This window comes from Aotus nancymaae, unplaced genomic scaffold (genome assembly GCF_030222135.1).
Source record: "Aotus nancymaae isolate 86718 unplaced genomic scaffold, 86718_ANA_hifiasm-v0.15.2.pri h1tg000108l, whole genome shotgun sequence".
NCBI lineage: Eukaryota > Metazoa > Chordata > Mammalia > Primates > Aotidae > Aotus > Aotus nancymaae.
The window spans coordinates 21,562,801-21,579,883 of NW_026988523.1; the positions used below are offsets into that span (position 1 = coordinate 21,562,801).

The 17,083-nt window shown below is 34.4% G+C and overlaps 1 protein-coding gene across 4 annotated transcripts in view; it reads right to left on the minus strand.

Moving 5' to 3' along the window:
- The window catches only part of BRINP3 (BMP/retinoic acid inducible neural specific 3), a 523,484-nt gene that overhangs the window by 65,709 nt on the left and 440,692 nt on the right, over window positions 1–17,083 (minus strand). For all 4 annotated transcript variants that reach the window (XM_012444698.2, XM_064370415.1, XM_012444699.2 and 1 more), the window contains one exon: window positions 2,483–2,705. In XM_012444698.2, coding sequence (XP_012300121.1) covers window positions 2,483–2,705 — 223 coding nt within the window. The remainder of the gene's footprint in view (window positions 1–2,482; window positions 2,706–17,083) is intronic.

The window sequence follows — 17,083 nt, forward strand, 5'->3', positions numbered from 1 at the left end:
TTCTTGTGATAGTGAATAAGACTCATGAGATTTGATAGTTTTAAAAATGCGGGTTTCCCTGCACAAGTTCTCTGTCTTTGCCTGCTGCCATTCATGTAAGATGTGACTTTGTCCTCCTTGTCTTCTGCCATGATTGTGAGGCCTCAGCCAGCCATGTGGAACTGTAAGTCCATTAAACCTCTTTTTCTTCTCAGTCTCGGATATGTCTTTATCAGTAGCATAAAAACAGACTAATAAAGGAACTAACTCATGGACATAAACATACTGAAATGGACACTAGAGACTACTAGAGTGGACAGAAAGTCAGGGGGCCAATCCTTCAAAACTACTGAGTATTATGCTCATTACCTGGGTGATAGGATCAGTCATACCCCAAACTTCAGCATCATGCATATACCTATAAAACAAACTTGCACATTTACCACCTGAATCTGAAATAAAAGTGAAATACTAAAAAGAATTTTTATTAGCAGGAGAAAATTCTCAAACTAATACCTTAAGTTTTCATTACAAGAAACCAGAAAAATCACATTACATACACAGCAAAGAAGAAAAAATAAATGATAGAATTGGTGTGAAAAATGAAATAAAAAATAAAAAATTATAAGGAATATAAAGAAAACTAAAGTTAGTAAAAAATAAAAATGAAATGGAAAAACTTTTAGCTAAACTGACCACAGAGAGAGAGAGAGAGAGAGAGAGAGAGCGAGAGAGAAGAGAGAGGAGAGAGAGGACTGCCTTGGAACCTAAAAAGACACCTTAAAGAATAGAAGGAATTTTTTGTATATCATACAACTGATAAGGAACTTGCAATCAGAACATATAAAGTTCTCTTACAACTCAATGCTAACTTTAAAAAAAAACTGAAATCTGTACAGGATTTGAATAGACATTTTTCCATAAAAGATATACGATGATCATGAAAGGATGTTCAAAGCACATGAAAAGATGTTCAAAATTGTTAGTCATTAGGGAAATTTAAATCAAAACCCAAAGATACTATTTCACACCCACTTCGATGGCTATAATCAAAATGATACAAAATCACAAGTGGTGAGAACGTGGAGGGGTTGGAGCTGTCACTTACGACGTGAAAATATGAATGGCGCAGCTACTGTGGAAAACAGTTTGGCAGCTTCTCAAAATGTCAAATATAGTTATCTGATGACTCAGCAATTCTCTACTTTGGTATATACCCAAGAAAACTGAAAATATGTCCACATAAAAAAGTGTACATGAACGTTCACAGAAGCATTATTCATAATAGCTTAGAATTAGAACAACCCAAATTTCCATCAAGTGTGAACAAATAAACAATACGTGGTATACTCATACTACTGATGCTATAACATGGAAGAACCTGAAAGCAGTCTGCTAAGGGAAAGAAGCGAGTCACACAAGGCCATATACTGTATGATCCCGTTTACAAGAAATGCCCAGCATAGGCCAATCTATAGAGACAAATAGCAGATTAGACAAATCTATAGAGATAAACAGCCTTGGACTGGGTGAGGGATTATGAGGAGTTACTGCTAATTGGTAATCCATTTCTTTTCGAGGCAATGAAAATGACCTCACCTTAGATTGTGATGATGGTTGCACAGTTTTGTTTTGTTTTGTATACTAGAAACCAATGAATTATAAAAAAAAAAATTCCAATGTGTTATCTTTAAATGGATGTTTAAAATAATGTACTAACCTTCAGGTTTTTTTTTTTTTCAGCAAAAGAAATCTATAATTATAGATTTCTCATCTTAATGATTTAAGAATCAAGTCAAAATTCAAGCACTTTATGTAAGAGATAATGGTACAAATGTATATTTCTTGTGATACCGTCATACATTTTCCCATAGCTTTTCATTTTCAAACTGACCTCAAATAAATAAATACAACTTTTCATTACACTTACTGGCCAGCACATCCTAAAGTAGGAAATTCAAAGGCTGCTTCCCCAAGCCAGTTCAGACAAATAATTTAATTGTCTGTCATCATTCCTATTAAATTTTAGAAGCTTTCATAGTAATTTTCAGAAGTTTTTAACAGAATTAGGTTTATGGTTTTCCATACACTGGTTATAGAAAATACATCTTGAATTATTTTATTTGAAAATTACATATTGAGGAATTTCACTTTCTCATCCTGTTTAATTCCTAGGCTCACAATGTAACCATAGAGATTTGTGTTTTTCTGCTCACTGTAATGTAATTATTAGTTGGCTAAACACACAATAAATTAAAATGATTTCTTGATTCTGATAAGAAAAGAAAAAAATGAAAGAAGTGCTAGTATATATTTTTCTCATTGTACTATTATTTTGAAAAATAACTACAATTATTTGAGACTTTATATATTATTTTCAAATTATCTCTAATAATAAAAATTAGATCATGATTTGTATATTAACACACCTGCATTGAGAAAAATAAATAGAACTCACTCCCGACAATAAACTTAATCACTTACATCACCACAAATGTCTTACCTTTGTCTTGGCAGGCTGATGAGGGGCTGTTTATGACACCTCTTGCTAAGGCTAAAAAGCTTGTGTACAATTTTCTGTGCCTTTAGGAAAAGTTGTTTCATGCTGTTCTCCAGTTGTTCATAACGGCGCTGAAAATTAGAATCCATTGTCCACAAATGCATTATAGCAGATGTGTTGAGGAAATAATTCATAGGTAGCCTTTTCATAAATAACTTGAATTCATCTGAAAAATGTCAAAATTCAACACTTTAATTATGAAACAATTATTTCACATTTTACCAAAACATATATGTCAATATTAAGAACAAATAAGTACACAAAATTAAGAATAAATAAATACAGCACATCATTTGTGAGTAGCAAATTAATAGAAGTTGGGGGATGTGGATGCCTTATAATTATCTTCTTTTGTGTTCCCTTTAAAATAGAACTTCGATGAAAGAAGATAACTAAAATAATTTGTGCTAAAGCAAATAGGGCAGAAAGTTTAAGTTCAACTTAATTTTTCTGTGTGCTTCTTTTAATGGTATTTCAGTAAACTTGCTTCAGTACATAGTCATCATTCATCTGGCTTCCATTTGTGGCTTTGGTATTAAGTATCCTTAGTGTATTTAAAGATCTTTCGAGAAATTTTCATTAATTCAGAATACAAAATATATAAAATCACTACTAAATAAATTTATTAGTGTTTAAAGAAAAAGAAAAACCTTTTTAAATATAAATCTTAAATTTAAATACAATTTTAAAGGTAAAATTATAATGTTCAACTATACACCCTAATTATAACTGACCTTATTTGTAACAGACTTATTTGTAACTCTTTGTAACTGACTATATTCTAATTTGTTATGACTAATCATTTAAAACATAAGTACATGCTAAAGAAACAATATTAAAAAAAAATTAAAGCTGAAATATGGGCTTTTGTTTTTGAGTCAATAATTGTGCTGTCTTTTCAACTGTCTGGTTTAACCAACATTAGGAATAAAAGCTGATGTTACACTAAAATAAACAAAATCAAGAAGATCTAATAATTATCTGAACACAAAAGACAGTTGAAAAATTGTAGAAAGGTGGAAACAATCAGACTGTTAATCAACAAATATGAGCATATACAAAATGTATTACATACATACAATAGAATATTATTCAGCCATAAAAATGAATGATACATGTTTAGGATATTATACTCAGTGAAATAAGCCAGAAACAAAAGGACAAACATATTATATGATTTCCCTTTTATGAAATATCAATACTGGGAAATGCAACTTTTTAACAAGTCACAGTGAATTATATTCATGAACATTGGGGTTATTTGTTCTAGATCAAATAAGTACAGAGCCCTAGCATCTTTTGGGCATTGAAGGAATAGACTTTTATATGAAAAACAAGGAAAAGAAAATAACAGTAATTTTTATACACAAAAAAATGAGAAAACATTTTATAGGGTATATCTGTCCAATCATATTTTTTCTTTTTTCTGGAATCAGTCTCTCTCTCTATCCTCCAGGTTGGAGTGCTGTGGCGTGATCTTGGCTCACTGCAACCTCCACCTCCCAGATTAAAGTGATTCTCATGCCTCAGCCTCCTGAGTAGCTGGGATTACAGGCACCTGCCACCACACCCGGCTAATTTCATATTTTTAGTCGAGACAGGGTTTAGCTATGTTGGCCAGGTTGATCTCCAACTCCTAACCCTGAGTGATCTGCCCGCCTTGGCCTCCCAGAGTTCTGGGATTACAGGTGTGAGCCACCACCCACAGCCAAAATCATTGTTTAAGTAAGCAGAGTATAACTAATGGATACACTTTATAATTCCTATTTATTTATTTACTTATTTTTGAGACTGTGTTTTGCTCTTGTTACCCAAGCTGGAGTGTAATGGTGCCATCTGGGCTTACTGCAACCTCTGCCTTCTGGGTTTAAATGCTTCTCCTGCCTCAGCCTCCCCAGCAGCTGGGATTACAGGTGCGCATCACCACATCAAATTTTTTTGTATTTTTTTTAAGTAGAGATGAAATTTCATGTTCTTGGCCATACTGGTCTCAAACTCCTGACCTCAGGTGATTCGCCAACCTCGGCCTCCCAAAGTGCTAGGATTACAGGCCTGACCCACCTTGTCTGGCCTATAATTCAAATTTGATTGTATCCTATATATCTTTTGGTCCCGTTTTTTGTGAAATTACCTCTTTTGAATAAAGAGTTGATGCATTGAAATTGGAAAGCATTTCTTGGATTATTCACATAGCAGATGCCACTACTTTGAAAACTACTCATTTCAGTGTCATCTTTTACTTGAATAGTTTTGAAAAGCCTTTATTGTATTATAGGTATACATATTTTAATTAGGTTCACTGTTTGTTATAATAGTATTAGGACAAGTTTTAAATTTGTAAATTTTATTGAAGATAAAAAATATTTTAAAATTCATTTTTAACTGAACTACAGTGAATATAACAATGTATGCCAGCTGAAAATTGCCAGTATGTAATTTCTAAGAAATAAGGTTTAAACATGACACTTGAATAATTACTTCATTATGAAGTCATTAAGAGTCACCACTGTCACCCAAAACATTTACTGAACACCTGTTGTGCACAAAACCTACAGATGTTTCAGTCTATGACAGCAAGTACTGATAAACCTTTCTTTTTATTTTAAAAAATGACTAAGATATGCAATATTTTCAGATGGCATCTTCAGAATCTGAAATTCATTCTACTTAGAAGACCCCCAGAAATATTCATGTGGAAATCTTTTCTTTTACTGTTGGAAATTAGTAACTTTTTAATTATAGAATAGAGAAATAAAATTTGAATGACACAGTAGATTTATAAATCAACAATTTACATAACTAAAAGCAAATAATACTTTATTTTCTACATAGCTTGGGGAATTACTATAAGATAAAATGTTATCTGGCAACCCTAACATTGTGTTTTATTTTTGTAGTTACGTAAGTGGAAAATACACAATAGCCATGTTTTTGGGGATACAGAAATAAGTCTGTGAAAGAAAAAAAATTAATATCATATAAAAATAACCCAGAAAAAGTAAATCTAATATCTAGGTAACTAGAGATATTTTATTCTAAAAATATCTCCATGTTAAGTATATATCAAGTGAGTACTTTTCATAGGATAATTTTGAGGACTATAGAGAAACAAAATAACAAACTGCAATGACAATAATAATGGGAATAAACATCATCTAAGCTGGCAGTAAGTTATAGTCAGTCACAGTCTTCCTAAAACTAAAATGAAGCAAATAATAATACATAGGGAAATGTATTATATTAAAGAATTCTGTGTAGGTAAATAGAATCAGCCTAGGTGACAACTTTACAGATGAATAACTAGGCATGATGTAAACTCTCTGGATTACTACCACTTCTCCATTAAAAATTGAGTAATTTTGAAAATAGTTAAAGGTTTGTTGTGCTTTTTTCCTTTTTCCGTCGATAGAAAATCTAGATAACACTTGATATCTAATTAGCTTATTTTGAAACTAATAGCTATATTAATTCAATTAATTATCCCAATAATCCTTCACAAAAATTTTATTTAAGCAATTTTATATGCAAAATGCAGATAATGCTTGGTTTCATAACTCTGTTAGCAAAAAGTTTTATTAATGCTACTATATTTACACAATTATCTTATGTATTTATATCTTTGTTCTTTATTTCCATGCTCTGCAGTTGAATAAAACAGATGAGAGTGGGAAACTGAAAATTTTTGGGAAGTTAAAGACTCAGACTCAGGTACATACATCCTGATTGGTATTTTTGCCCTTATTAATAAAAGTAAATAACTTTGACCAATGAAGTTGATTGTATACTTTCAAATGTTCAGAACCTCTATTCAGAACTGCTTTAGAATATATTTTCAAGGATGTTCTAAAGCATTCTAAATTTCGTAGAGTTTTGAGCATCTATAATTTACTTCCTGAATTATGTAAAAAATTAATCAGTTTTTCATTACTTAGAAATAATTTCTTGACTTATAAATCTACCAAAATAACTCAAAACAGAAGCTTCTGCCATTGGTAAGTAGGAATATGGACAGGGAGTACTGAAAGAGGAAACTTGTGCTTGCTTTTATGATTGTTATTAATTAATATTATTGTGCTAATTATATTAAAATTTAAATTAATATTGTGAATAAATATAAAATATAAGCACAATACTACTGAATTATCAATACATCAAGTACATACCTTATGTTTCAGAAATGGATTTTTATTTATTATTTTTTAGAGACAAGGTTTCACTCTATTGCCCAGGCTGAAGTACAGTGGCATGATCATAGCTCATTGTAACCTTGAACTCCTGGACTCAAGTAATCCTCCGGCCTTATTCACTCCAGCAGCTAGGACTACAGCCATGCGTAACCATGCTCAGCTAATGTTTCTTTCTTTCTTTTTTTTTTTTTTTTGGTGGACATGGGATCATACCATATTGTACAGGGTCAAACAATTCTCCCACCTCACCAATCCAAATGATTGGGATCACAGGCATGACCTACAGTGCCTGGTTACAGACAGTTAAATACAGTGACATTATTTAGTTACTTGTTAGCCTAAGGTAAAACTCCACTGGGTCACATTTTATGTGTGTGTGTGTGTGTTTTTAAATCAATGTACATATTGGTATAAATTAAAGTATCATTTCAGTAGACATGACAATGCAATGTGGATAATAATTTTAATTATGAAAGCATAGCAACAGTTGCACCATAACAATACAAAAATATGTAATATCGAACAAAGTAAAATGTATATGGTAACAGGACAAATAAAATAAAAAGAGAAATAGAAAAAAAGTGTCAGATATGTATGAAGAACCCATGCAAACATTTGATTTTACACAGAAAAAAATGATCACTTCTGATTTTATGATATTCCTAATCCAATGCCTTTAAATTCATTTCTCCTACTTATGTTTGTGAACATAGGATTTCTTGGAAAATGATATGTGTTCATAAGAAATTCTAGTAACACAAAATTTTTGTAAGTAATAAACTAAAAAATATTACTTTCTAATACTAAATGCAGAACTGTAGGGCTTATCTATACATGAACACATAACAAGTATGCTCTGTTTCACTGGCTGGGTTTTTGTGTGTTAATTTTTTTCTGTGCTTTTTGTTGTTGTTTAGTCTATGGTTGGTTTAGACTCAATACTAAGTACCAATTCCAAAGCTGACAAACAGATATGAAGCTACATTTTCAGTGTTACTGCCCAACCAGAACACCCTCTGATAAAGCTATTTCCTGTTCCTTTAGAGACACATTTTCCTGGAGTATGGGTCCTCTGTCTTCTGATTTTCCGTGGCAAAAAAAAAAATTTCTAGCAAATAAGTTAATCAAAATCCTTGACACTACAGAAATACTAGGTTTAAGTCGGTAAGATACAAAATTGGCAAGATATGAAAGAAGTGGGAATGTGAGTGAGAAGACTCAAGGCAAGAAAAGTCAAGAAAGAAATTCCAGGCAATCAGTGTCCTGAATAGCAGAAAGTTACCAAGGGCTGAAATGGCTTCTGTTCCTCCAGGGAGCGCTGGTAACACACAAATTTTGACCCACTCTGTAACCCTTACAGAATTGATTTTTACTTTTGCTAACCTGTTTTCTCCTAACATTTCTAAGGGACTATTTCAATGATTTGTATCAGTTTCAAAATTTCCCAACTTCTACAGTAAATCACTGATACGACTTTGAGTGGCCACATATCGATGTAAGTCTATTCAAACCATTCTATAAGCCATGGGTATAGAGTTTACACTGAAATTGACAAAATACTATAATGCTGCATAAAGTAAATGGCAAGCCTGTTCAATAGCTTGTGAACGGACCGATTTTATGAAACTACAAAGCGATGGGTACACGAGGGTATAAATCAGAAACAGATTCGAATTTCTTAGTAGCTGCCTAGGAATAAGGTATGCTCTTTCTCACTGTTTTATTTTTCTCTGAAAGATGCATCATGTTTTATATTAAAGCATTTCAATACATCAAGCCAATTAATCTGTCCTTCATTGGCTTGCCCTGTTTATGACCCCATTCAACTGTTAGAGAAATTACTTAAATAGAGCCTTATGTCTTAGAAACTGGAAAACCCAGGTCCTCACTGTTCCAGTGTCCTTGCAGCTACAGAGGGAGTGAGTGCTTCATTTAAACTAGAAGGAACAGGTCTGCCACCCAGATTTTGATCTTAAGCTGTTAATGCAAAGACAAAGAGGGTGGTTAGAGATACACTCTCAGGAGATAATGTTTCCAGTAGTAAGGGTAGTGGTTACTTCAATATGGTGTTCATTGCAGTTAGCAGTGTTCACCTCACTAAATACGTCTTATACAATTTTTTTTTTTTTTTTTTTTTTTTTTTTTGAGACAGAGTCTCACTCTGTTACCCAGGCTGGAGGGCAGTGGTGCTACTTTGGCTCACTACAATTTTGCTGTGGTGCCTCAGCCTCCTGAGTAGCTGGGATTAAAGGTGTGTGCCACCACGCCAGGCTGATTTTTTGTATTTATGATAGAGATGGAGTTTCACCATGTTGGCCAGGCTGGTCTTGAAATCCTGACCTCAGGTGATCCACCCACCGTAGCCTCCCAAAGTGCTAGGATTACAGGTGTGAGCCATCTCTCCAGGCCCATGCAAAATTTTTTACTGTTTCCTGTGTAGCACATGAGTAGGTTTCCCTATTTTTCTTGGTGATTTGATGTGTCATCCAGAATCCCTTAATGAATTTATCCAACTAAGTCATATAGAGCCTGTTTTCCTTACTTACAGCAAAGAATCTGGGCTTATACAGGTAAAGATATCAGAAGTGGTTTGGTAAAAGTTTCTAAAGAAACTTGAGAGCATATTTGGTTGGTTTCCTAATGACTGGAACAAAAAAGCTTTATAAATCTATACACTATAAAGGGTGGAATTTTGACAACAGCAATTCCACCTCTGCCCACCTAGAATGAAGTGCTTGTTGCAGAAATGGCATTTCGAACCATATGCCTGCATATAATTGAATGAAGAGCATGAAAAATTCAGACTGGATGAGTTTACTACTAACAGAGATGGTTTGCTTAAAGTGCCCCAATTCCTATCCATTCAAAGCACAGAATGAAAGTGAGACTTTCAAAGACTGTGCTAAAAAAATCTTTTACCTATTGCAGCTGTAGGGCTTCAAAACAAACTTTGACCCCAAGATTGAATTTACATTCCTTTCATATCTGTCATGCTCAGGTTACAAACAACCATGCCTGGAGAGGCATGGGAACCTCAGAACTGAAAAGCAGATGTGTGGGATGACCGGAGTTGATTGAAAATAATCTAAACCAGGAACTTTTGCTTTCCTGCTCCCTCCCGGCAACACAGCACCTCTTGCCCTGTTTGAAGGGCTAATCTCATCTTACCGTATTCAGACATTGCAATGATCTTAATCAAAGGAGTGACCATCATCGTGAAGCCAATTCTTACCATGCTTATCATGCCCCAGGGGAGCTTACTGAAAATATTCTAAGAGAAGGCTAATTTTCCTACAGACTACCAAGAAATTGCTCATTTTTATTGGAAGAAAAGGCATTAAATGCATTGGTAAAAAGAATGCTACGCCTGTAATCCCAGCACTTTGGGAGGCCAAGGCGGATGGATCACGAGGTCAAGAGATCGAGACCATCCTGGTCAACATGGTGAAACCCCGTCTCTACTAAAAATACAAAAAATTAGCTGGGCATGGTGGCGCGTGCCTGTAATCCCAGCTACTCAGGAGGCTGAGGCAGGAAAATTGCCTGAACCCAGGAGGCGGAGGTTGCAGTGAGCTGAGATCGTGCCATTGCACTCCAGCCTGGGTAACAAGAGCAAAACTCCGTCTCAAAAAAAAAAAAAAAAAAGAATGCTAGTGTCTCCAATGAGTGCTGCATTGGCGGTTTTCTGTAGGATAGGGACACTAGAGTGAAAATCTGTGTGAAATTAGTTCAGCTCTGACTTCAATAAAGATAAAATTACCCTCTGTACTGAGGGCCAGTAGCAACTATTAGCCCTCAAAGGCACAGTGGACATAGGTATTGTAATACACAGAAAGTTCAATGTTCTACTTAAAAGTTTAACCTGTAGAAATTTTGCATTTACTAATCAGATTATGGCCCCTTGACAAACACAAGACCAGTGGCTTGAGGTCAGATTTAATTTGTATCATTAAAATAATAATAATAAGAAGAAGTCATAGGTCTGGCAACAAAGGCCTGGTTCAAATCATCTTATTTAGAAAACTGTTCTATCAAATTCGCAGCCCTAAATCATTCCTGAATCATTTCAAAGATCAGAACTCCTGTATCACAGATTACTAAGCAGGGCAAATATTCTACTTCAATGATGAGTGATAATTTCTGGGGGTATGCTACAATATTCAGCAAATCACAATGTGGTTGTATAAGAATCAGGTAATAAATTCAATTCCCCCTATAAGCCCTGCACATTAGGCCAATAAGGACTGTAACCCATAAGATGCTTACTTTCCAATTATTTCAGTAAAAAATTGTAATAGAAGAACATTGGCTTCATAAGCTATTATGGAGTAATATCAATTAAGGCAAAAATTCAAAGTGAAGCTTCTTGTTTCTACTAATAACGTAAATCTAGAGTCACACTGCTTGTTTTTCATGCTTGATACAATTCCAGGAATTTGGGAAACATGTAGCCCTTGAAAATTGTGAAGGGAGTATTCATATTCCATCTCCAATTAACTCAGTATTTTGGCTAAAGCTTCAACATAGAGTTTTTCTAATTAAAACTGCTATTCCTGATGTGGTAGCTTTATCAGTGGCATGATTCTTGGCACCAGGGATAATGCTTTCTCTCTGGTATAAATTGTTTTCTCTATAACTGTAAACAGAGAATATCAGGAACAGTTTTTCCTTCATATGTCAGTCACAAGAGTTAGACATTCTCATTGTATTCTGGGGTTAAGTAATTTCTCAGCATCTGTGCTACAATTTATTTTACAAGGATGTAGATCATCTCATTGTGCCACAAGACATATTTTGTTAATGACCATAATACTGAAAAATATAAAATGTGAAATATGTAAAAAAAAAAAAAAAAAAAAAACCACCGGCAAGTAGCAGGTATTCTAGCTGGAATGAGAATTGAAAATAAATGTTATTTACATTGAGAGTCTGGTGATTCTGTGCACATTTGGATATCCTCTTCAAAATGAAGAACAAGTAACTTCTTCATATCCCCTTACTAACAAAGATGTACAAATGTTGGAAGTTGCATAAAATGATTTCCCTGGTGACAGTATTGATAATAATGACTTCAGTGATCTGTATTGGTGTGGCAGATGTGCCAGCTGCAATTCTTTGGCTCCTTGATGCCCTCAAGAGATTGCTTCTGCTATTGTGATTTCAGGCTTGTTCCTGGCATAGGGTCTGAGCCAGCATCTCCAATCCTCTTGTTGATTCTGTGAACTATCCAATCCAATGTCTTTAAATAAATTCCTTTTCTACTGCAATCAGATTCTGTTCTTGCAAGAATGCTGACTGATACAGCTAACTGAGGCCTCAAGGGCAATTATAGTCTGTAGTTCAACAAGATTTGAACAAATATTTGTTGAATGTCTACTGTGTACCAATCACTGTGCTAGTTGAGTGTTAAAACCACAGTACTAATAATTATTATTGCTATAATAATAGTAATTTTATCAGGATTTTTGTGTTGATGAAATTATGTAATTATTATGAAAACTTAACTGTTAGCTATTATTTTCTTTTATAATTTATTTAGTGTTTTTCTATGTGCTGTGCTCAGCAATTTACATGGATTATCTCATTTAATCCTTACAACAGTCCTAGGAGATGGGTACTTTTGCTGATGAGAAAATTTCCCTAAGCAAGGTTCAGCAAACTGCTCAAAGTGACACAGTTATTAATTAAAGCCCAGAACAAACCAACTCTGAAAAAAGCAAGGCTCCTGCTTTAATAAACTTAAACTCTTGTAGAGTTGACAGAAAAATAAAATTATGATTCCCTACATATAAAGGGAGCTTTTGTTTGGTAGACTTTTATAAACATTGTCACATTCAATCTCATAACAACCATGCAGTATGACAGTCTGGGTTTTTGAGACGTGGTGTAAAATAAATTTGAATTATAGGATCATTGCCAGAGAAACCTATGAGAGGAAAATAATAGACCCGAGGAAATATAAAAGGGGAGATCACTTTTTATTTCTGTGAGGGTCAGGACAATGTTTTTTTTTTTTTTTTTTGTATTTTTCCTTTGCAAAAACCTAAGACAGCATATCACATATACTATGAATTAAGTATACATTTCTTAAATATCTTAACCAATTAACAAGATTCAGAAGGAAATGGCTGAATCTAAATACAAATATCTACAGAACAGTTCATGTGAAAAAGCAGAGCTTAGTCATATAAAATGTGAAGCCCCGTTTTATGTCTTATGGGCCACGAATGACCTGTGGGGAAAAAACCTTGAAGTAAGATATGTATTATATTTCTAACCCTTAATACTAATATGGATACCGAGAATTCAGGTTGAAAGCAAAACTGCAAGATAAAAACACAGATACATTTTTTAACTTATGGATGAGAAAATGGCAAAGGAAGTTTGGGTGGAAAAATTACAATGTGTGTAAATTGCAGATTGATGAACTATTAGTTGAAATATCCTGCAATAACCTGTGCTCATTGGCTATAACCAAAATTAGTAGTACATATTCATGACTACATAGTAAAATTCATGTTCAGTACCTTTTAAGTCTTAAGCATTCTTAGAGGCCTTTAACACTTTTAATTCTATATCTTAGTTATTGCTGTAATGCCTGCTGTATTGAAACAATAATCATAACTTAGATACGTTGAGTAGATTTTTCCAAGTGTGATGCTTCCTACGTAATGCCTAGAGAAAAGCTGCTGAACACACCAGCAATATCTGCCTACGAGATCAAACTAAATTGAAACCATGTACCCACTAGCAGATGAGAAATCCAGCTAGAGTGATGGTGGTGAGACATAATCTCAGAGGAGGGATTTTTCCGCTGGCCTAAGGGGTCAGTGTGGTTGACTAGATGCCCCCCATAGGTCACTGGTTTTTTATTGGACATAAAGAAATTAGGATACGAACACAAGCATATTGCTGGTTTTGATTGTTTGGTTGCTTGTTTGCTTTTATTAAATAAACAGCAGTATGTTGATCAACATCTAATGGAGAGAGAATTGGTAGAAAACACTCCACATTCTTTGAAGAGCAAGTAATAATACCCTCAAAGAAAAATACTCTTTCTTTTAAATAAGAAACACTTGCTTGGCACTAGTCCCTCTCATAGGCCAGATACTAATTTTTTCAGCAATTTTTGTTCCTTTTCCCCAATATAAACGGAGGCCGAATAAGTTTAGTGATTTCCCTAGGAATAAAGATTTACAGAAAAGTTAAATTAGTACTTAAACTAAGAAATTTCATTCATAATTTGTTTTTCATATTATGTTGCTACCTGAAATGTTGGATACGTTAAGTGAAAATGTATAATAATTATTAAAATAATACTAATTCAGGCTGGGCGCAGTGGCTCACGCCTGTAATCCCAGCACTTTGGGAGGCTGAGGCGGGTGGATCACGAGGTCAAGAGATCGAGACTATCCTGGTCAACATGGTGAAACCCCGTCTCTACTAAAAATACAAAAAATTAGCTGGGCATGGTGGCGCGTGCCTGTAATCCCAGCTACTCAGGAGGCTGAGGCATGAGAATTGCCTGAACCCAGGAGGCGGAGGTTGTGGTGAGCCGAGATCGCGCCATTGCACTCCAGCCTGGGTAACAAGAGTAAAACTCTATCTCAAAAAAAAAAATAAATAAAAATAATACTAATTCACATATTATTTAACAATTAGGAAAGTTAAGAAAAAGCATAAAAGACATTATCCACTAGCCACACTGAGTATTTCTACATACTACTAGGAGGAATGGGGAACTTGTCAATGATTTTGCCCCATGACATTCAGCTGCAATCTGATTTTTTAAAATTTTGTCTTCTTGCCACACACAACGGTTCATGCCAGTAAACCCAAACTTTGGGAGGCCACAGCAGAAGTGCTTGACACCAGAAGTTTGAGACCAGTTGGCACAGTATAGTAAGACCCCAATTCTACAATTTTTTTTTAATTGCCCTGTTGTGGCTGTAGTCCCAACTACTCAGGAGACTGGGGTGAGATAATCACCTAACCCTGGGAGTTTACAGTGAACAATGATTGCACCACTGCACTCAAACTGGGTGAGAGCAAGACTCCATCTCAAAAATTTTTTAAGAAGTCTTTCTTGCAGTAGTTTTACATGTAATGGAAGTGCCTACTAGATGAAAAATAAAAACAATGTGATTAAATTTTTGGTTAAGTCAATATCAGTGCTTTGGGTGACAAATAAATGGCTAACTCCTTATATACTAGTTAAATTTATTCTCAAATAATTAAATATTGGCTTTTATGTACATGAGATGTTATGCTCTTTATATCATGTTATGTTTATAAATGAGTTACCATGTTTCTTAGTTGTTGAAGACTTTTTTTCTCCGGATTGAATTAATCGAACGTGGTATGTGTTATACTCTTCCATACATTTTCTATAATATTACTGAAATTTGTCAGAAAATGGACTTTACTGAATAAAAACTATACGTGATGCTTCTAATTGGTCATGCTTATTGATTCCAAATTAAAACATCTCTGACTGTGGCATTAATAATTTACAGATAATTGGCAACTGTGTTAACTTGTTTATTATGAACATTGTCATAAGTCTGAAGCTGGTATGTTTCCCCCCAGATCCTCCTCCTTGGGCAATTCCAGTTTACACTTTATCAATGAGAGAAAGTCACATGGGATGTGGAAGGCTGACAGGAAGTGGGAGCCATCATCCTCAGAAGTTTATGATAAGGAACATATGACATTCGAACATAGTCTTTCCCAAAATGCACTGATATGATGGCTCCCACAAACAGATACAAAAGCTTCCATAGAAATGGCAGCATGTCCGGGAACAGCAGCTTCCAAATACCTCCCCAAGGTTCCCTCTTCACAGCGGCCAGATGCATGCAGTCTCTTGGACCTGTCTGCAAACTAGGTTTTCCATCCATGCCAGGGCTTTGAAATTAAGTGAATTAAGAATGTTTCTCTAGTTCTCTTTCCACCTTCTTCATTTCCTTTGTCTTCTCTACATCTTCATGTGAGCACTAATTCCCATTTCAAACCCCTTATTTCTATCATATTTTTGGTTATTTATTTCCTGTTTAAACTCAGATGAACAAATCAAGTAATGCAGCTGCTGCTAGTTTTCTATTACATATTCTTCACTCATTACAACCGGAAGACTGATTCTGTTGTGGATAGCAATAGATCCAGATATAAAACTACTTGCAGTATCTAGTGTATACATAGCAACCCATGTGGCCAATGAGAAAAAAGCAAGAGTCTGTATATGGGGGAAGGGATGCATTCATGGCTAATGTTTTCAGTTTAAGATTTAGGTCTTGTCCTTACTTCTTATTGAGGATTCCTGTGTCCTTTGGAGTAAAATGCAGACCCAAAGCTGGAGCAGCCGCACTGTAACCATGAAGAAAAAGTCAAGAGAAAGGGAAAGACACTGGTCTTCATCTCCTCAAGCCCTTGAAGTGGCACTGGCACTACCATTTCATTGCTGTTATACGCAGATAGTTGTCATTGAAAATGAGCAATAAAGAGCACGAATGGAAGTCTTTAAAGGTCCGATGGTAGTGAGTTATCTCAATTGATTGTTCACTGTCAGTTACAGTTGGAACTCCTTGTTCTACTCTTTCCCCCTTCTCACTACTGCACTTGACTAGTCAAAAAATAAAATAAATAAATAAACAAAGCAGTAATTCCTAAACTACTTATCTCAAGAGCCCTTTACGTTATTAGAAATTATTGAAAATTCCAAAGAGCTTTTGTTTGTGAAGATATTTTATAGGCATTTACCATATTAAATATGTATTTATTAATGTAAACCATTTACATAAAAGTAACATTATATGAATGAAATACATATAAATAACACATTTTTATGTATTTTCCCAAAAATTTTTTTTGTGAGAATATTAGCATTGTTTCAATTTTGCAAACCTCTTTAATGTCTGGCATAAAAGAAAACATCTGGCTTCTCATATCTGCTTCTGTATTCAATTTTTCACAGTATTATACACTATGTTGCTTCTAGACCTCTCCTCTGTATACTTGTAAGATAATAAAAGTGAAAACTGAAGGAAACAACATCTCTATTTTATTGTAACAAGGGGCTTGATCCTGTGAACTGGCTAAACATATCTCAGAGACCAACAGATTTCTCCTGATACATTTTGAGAATTGCTGCTGCAAAAAATAAGAAAATAATCACCTTTCATGTTTGTAAGTCACTTTATAATTTACATGTTATTTCAATTAAAATCCTCATCAGTCCTGTGATGTAAATCAGAGTAGCTCAGCTCTATTGACTCCCTTTTATTGTCAAGGGAACTAAGCTTCAAAGTGATAACATTTTCTCCAACATCTAATGTCTAATACAATGTTGATACCTACT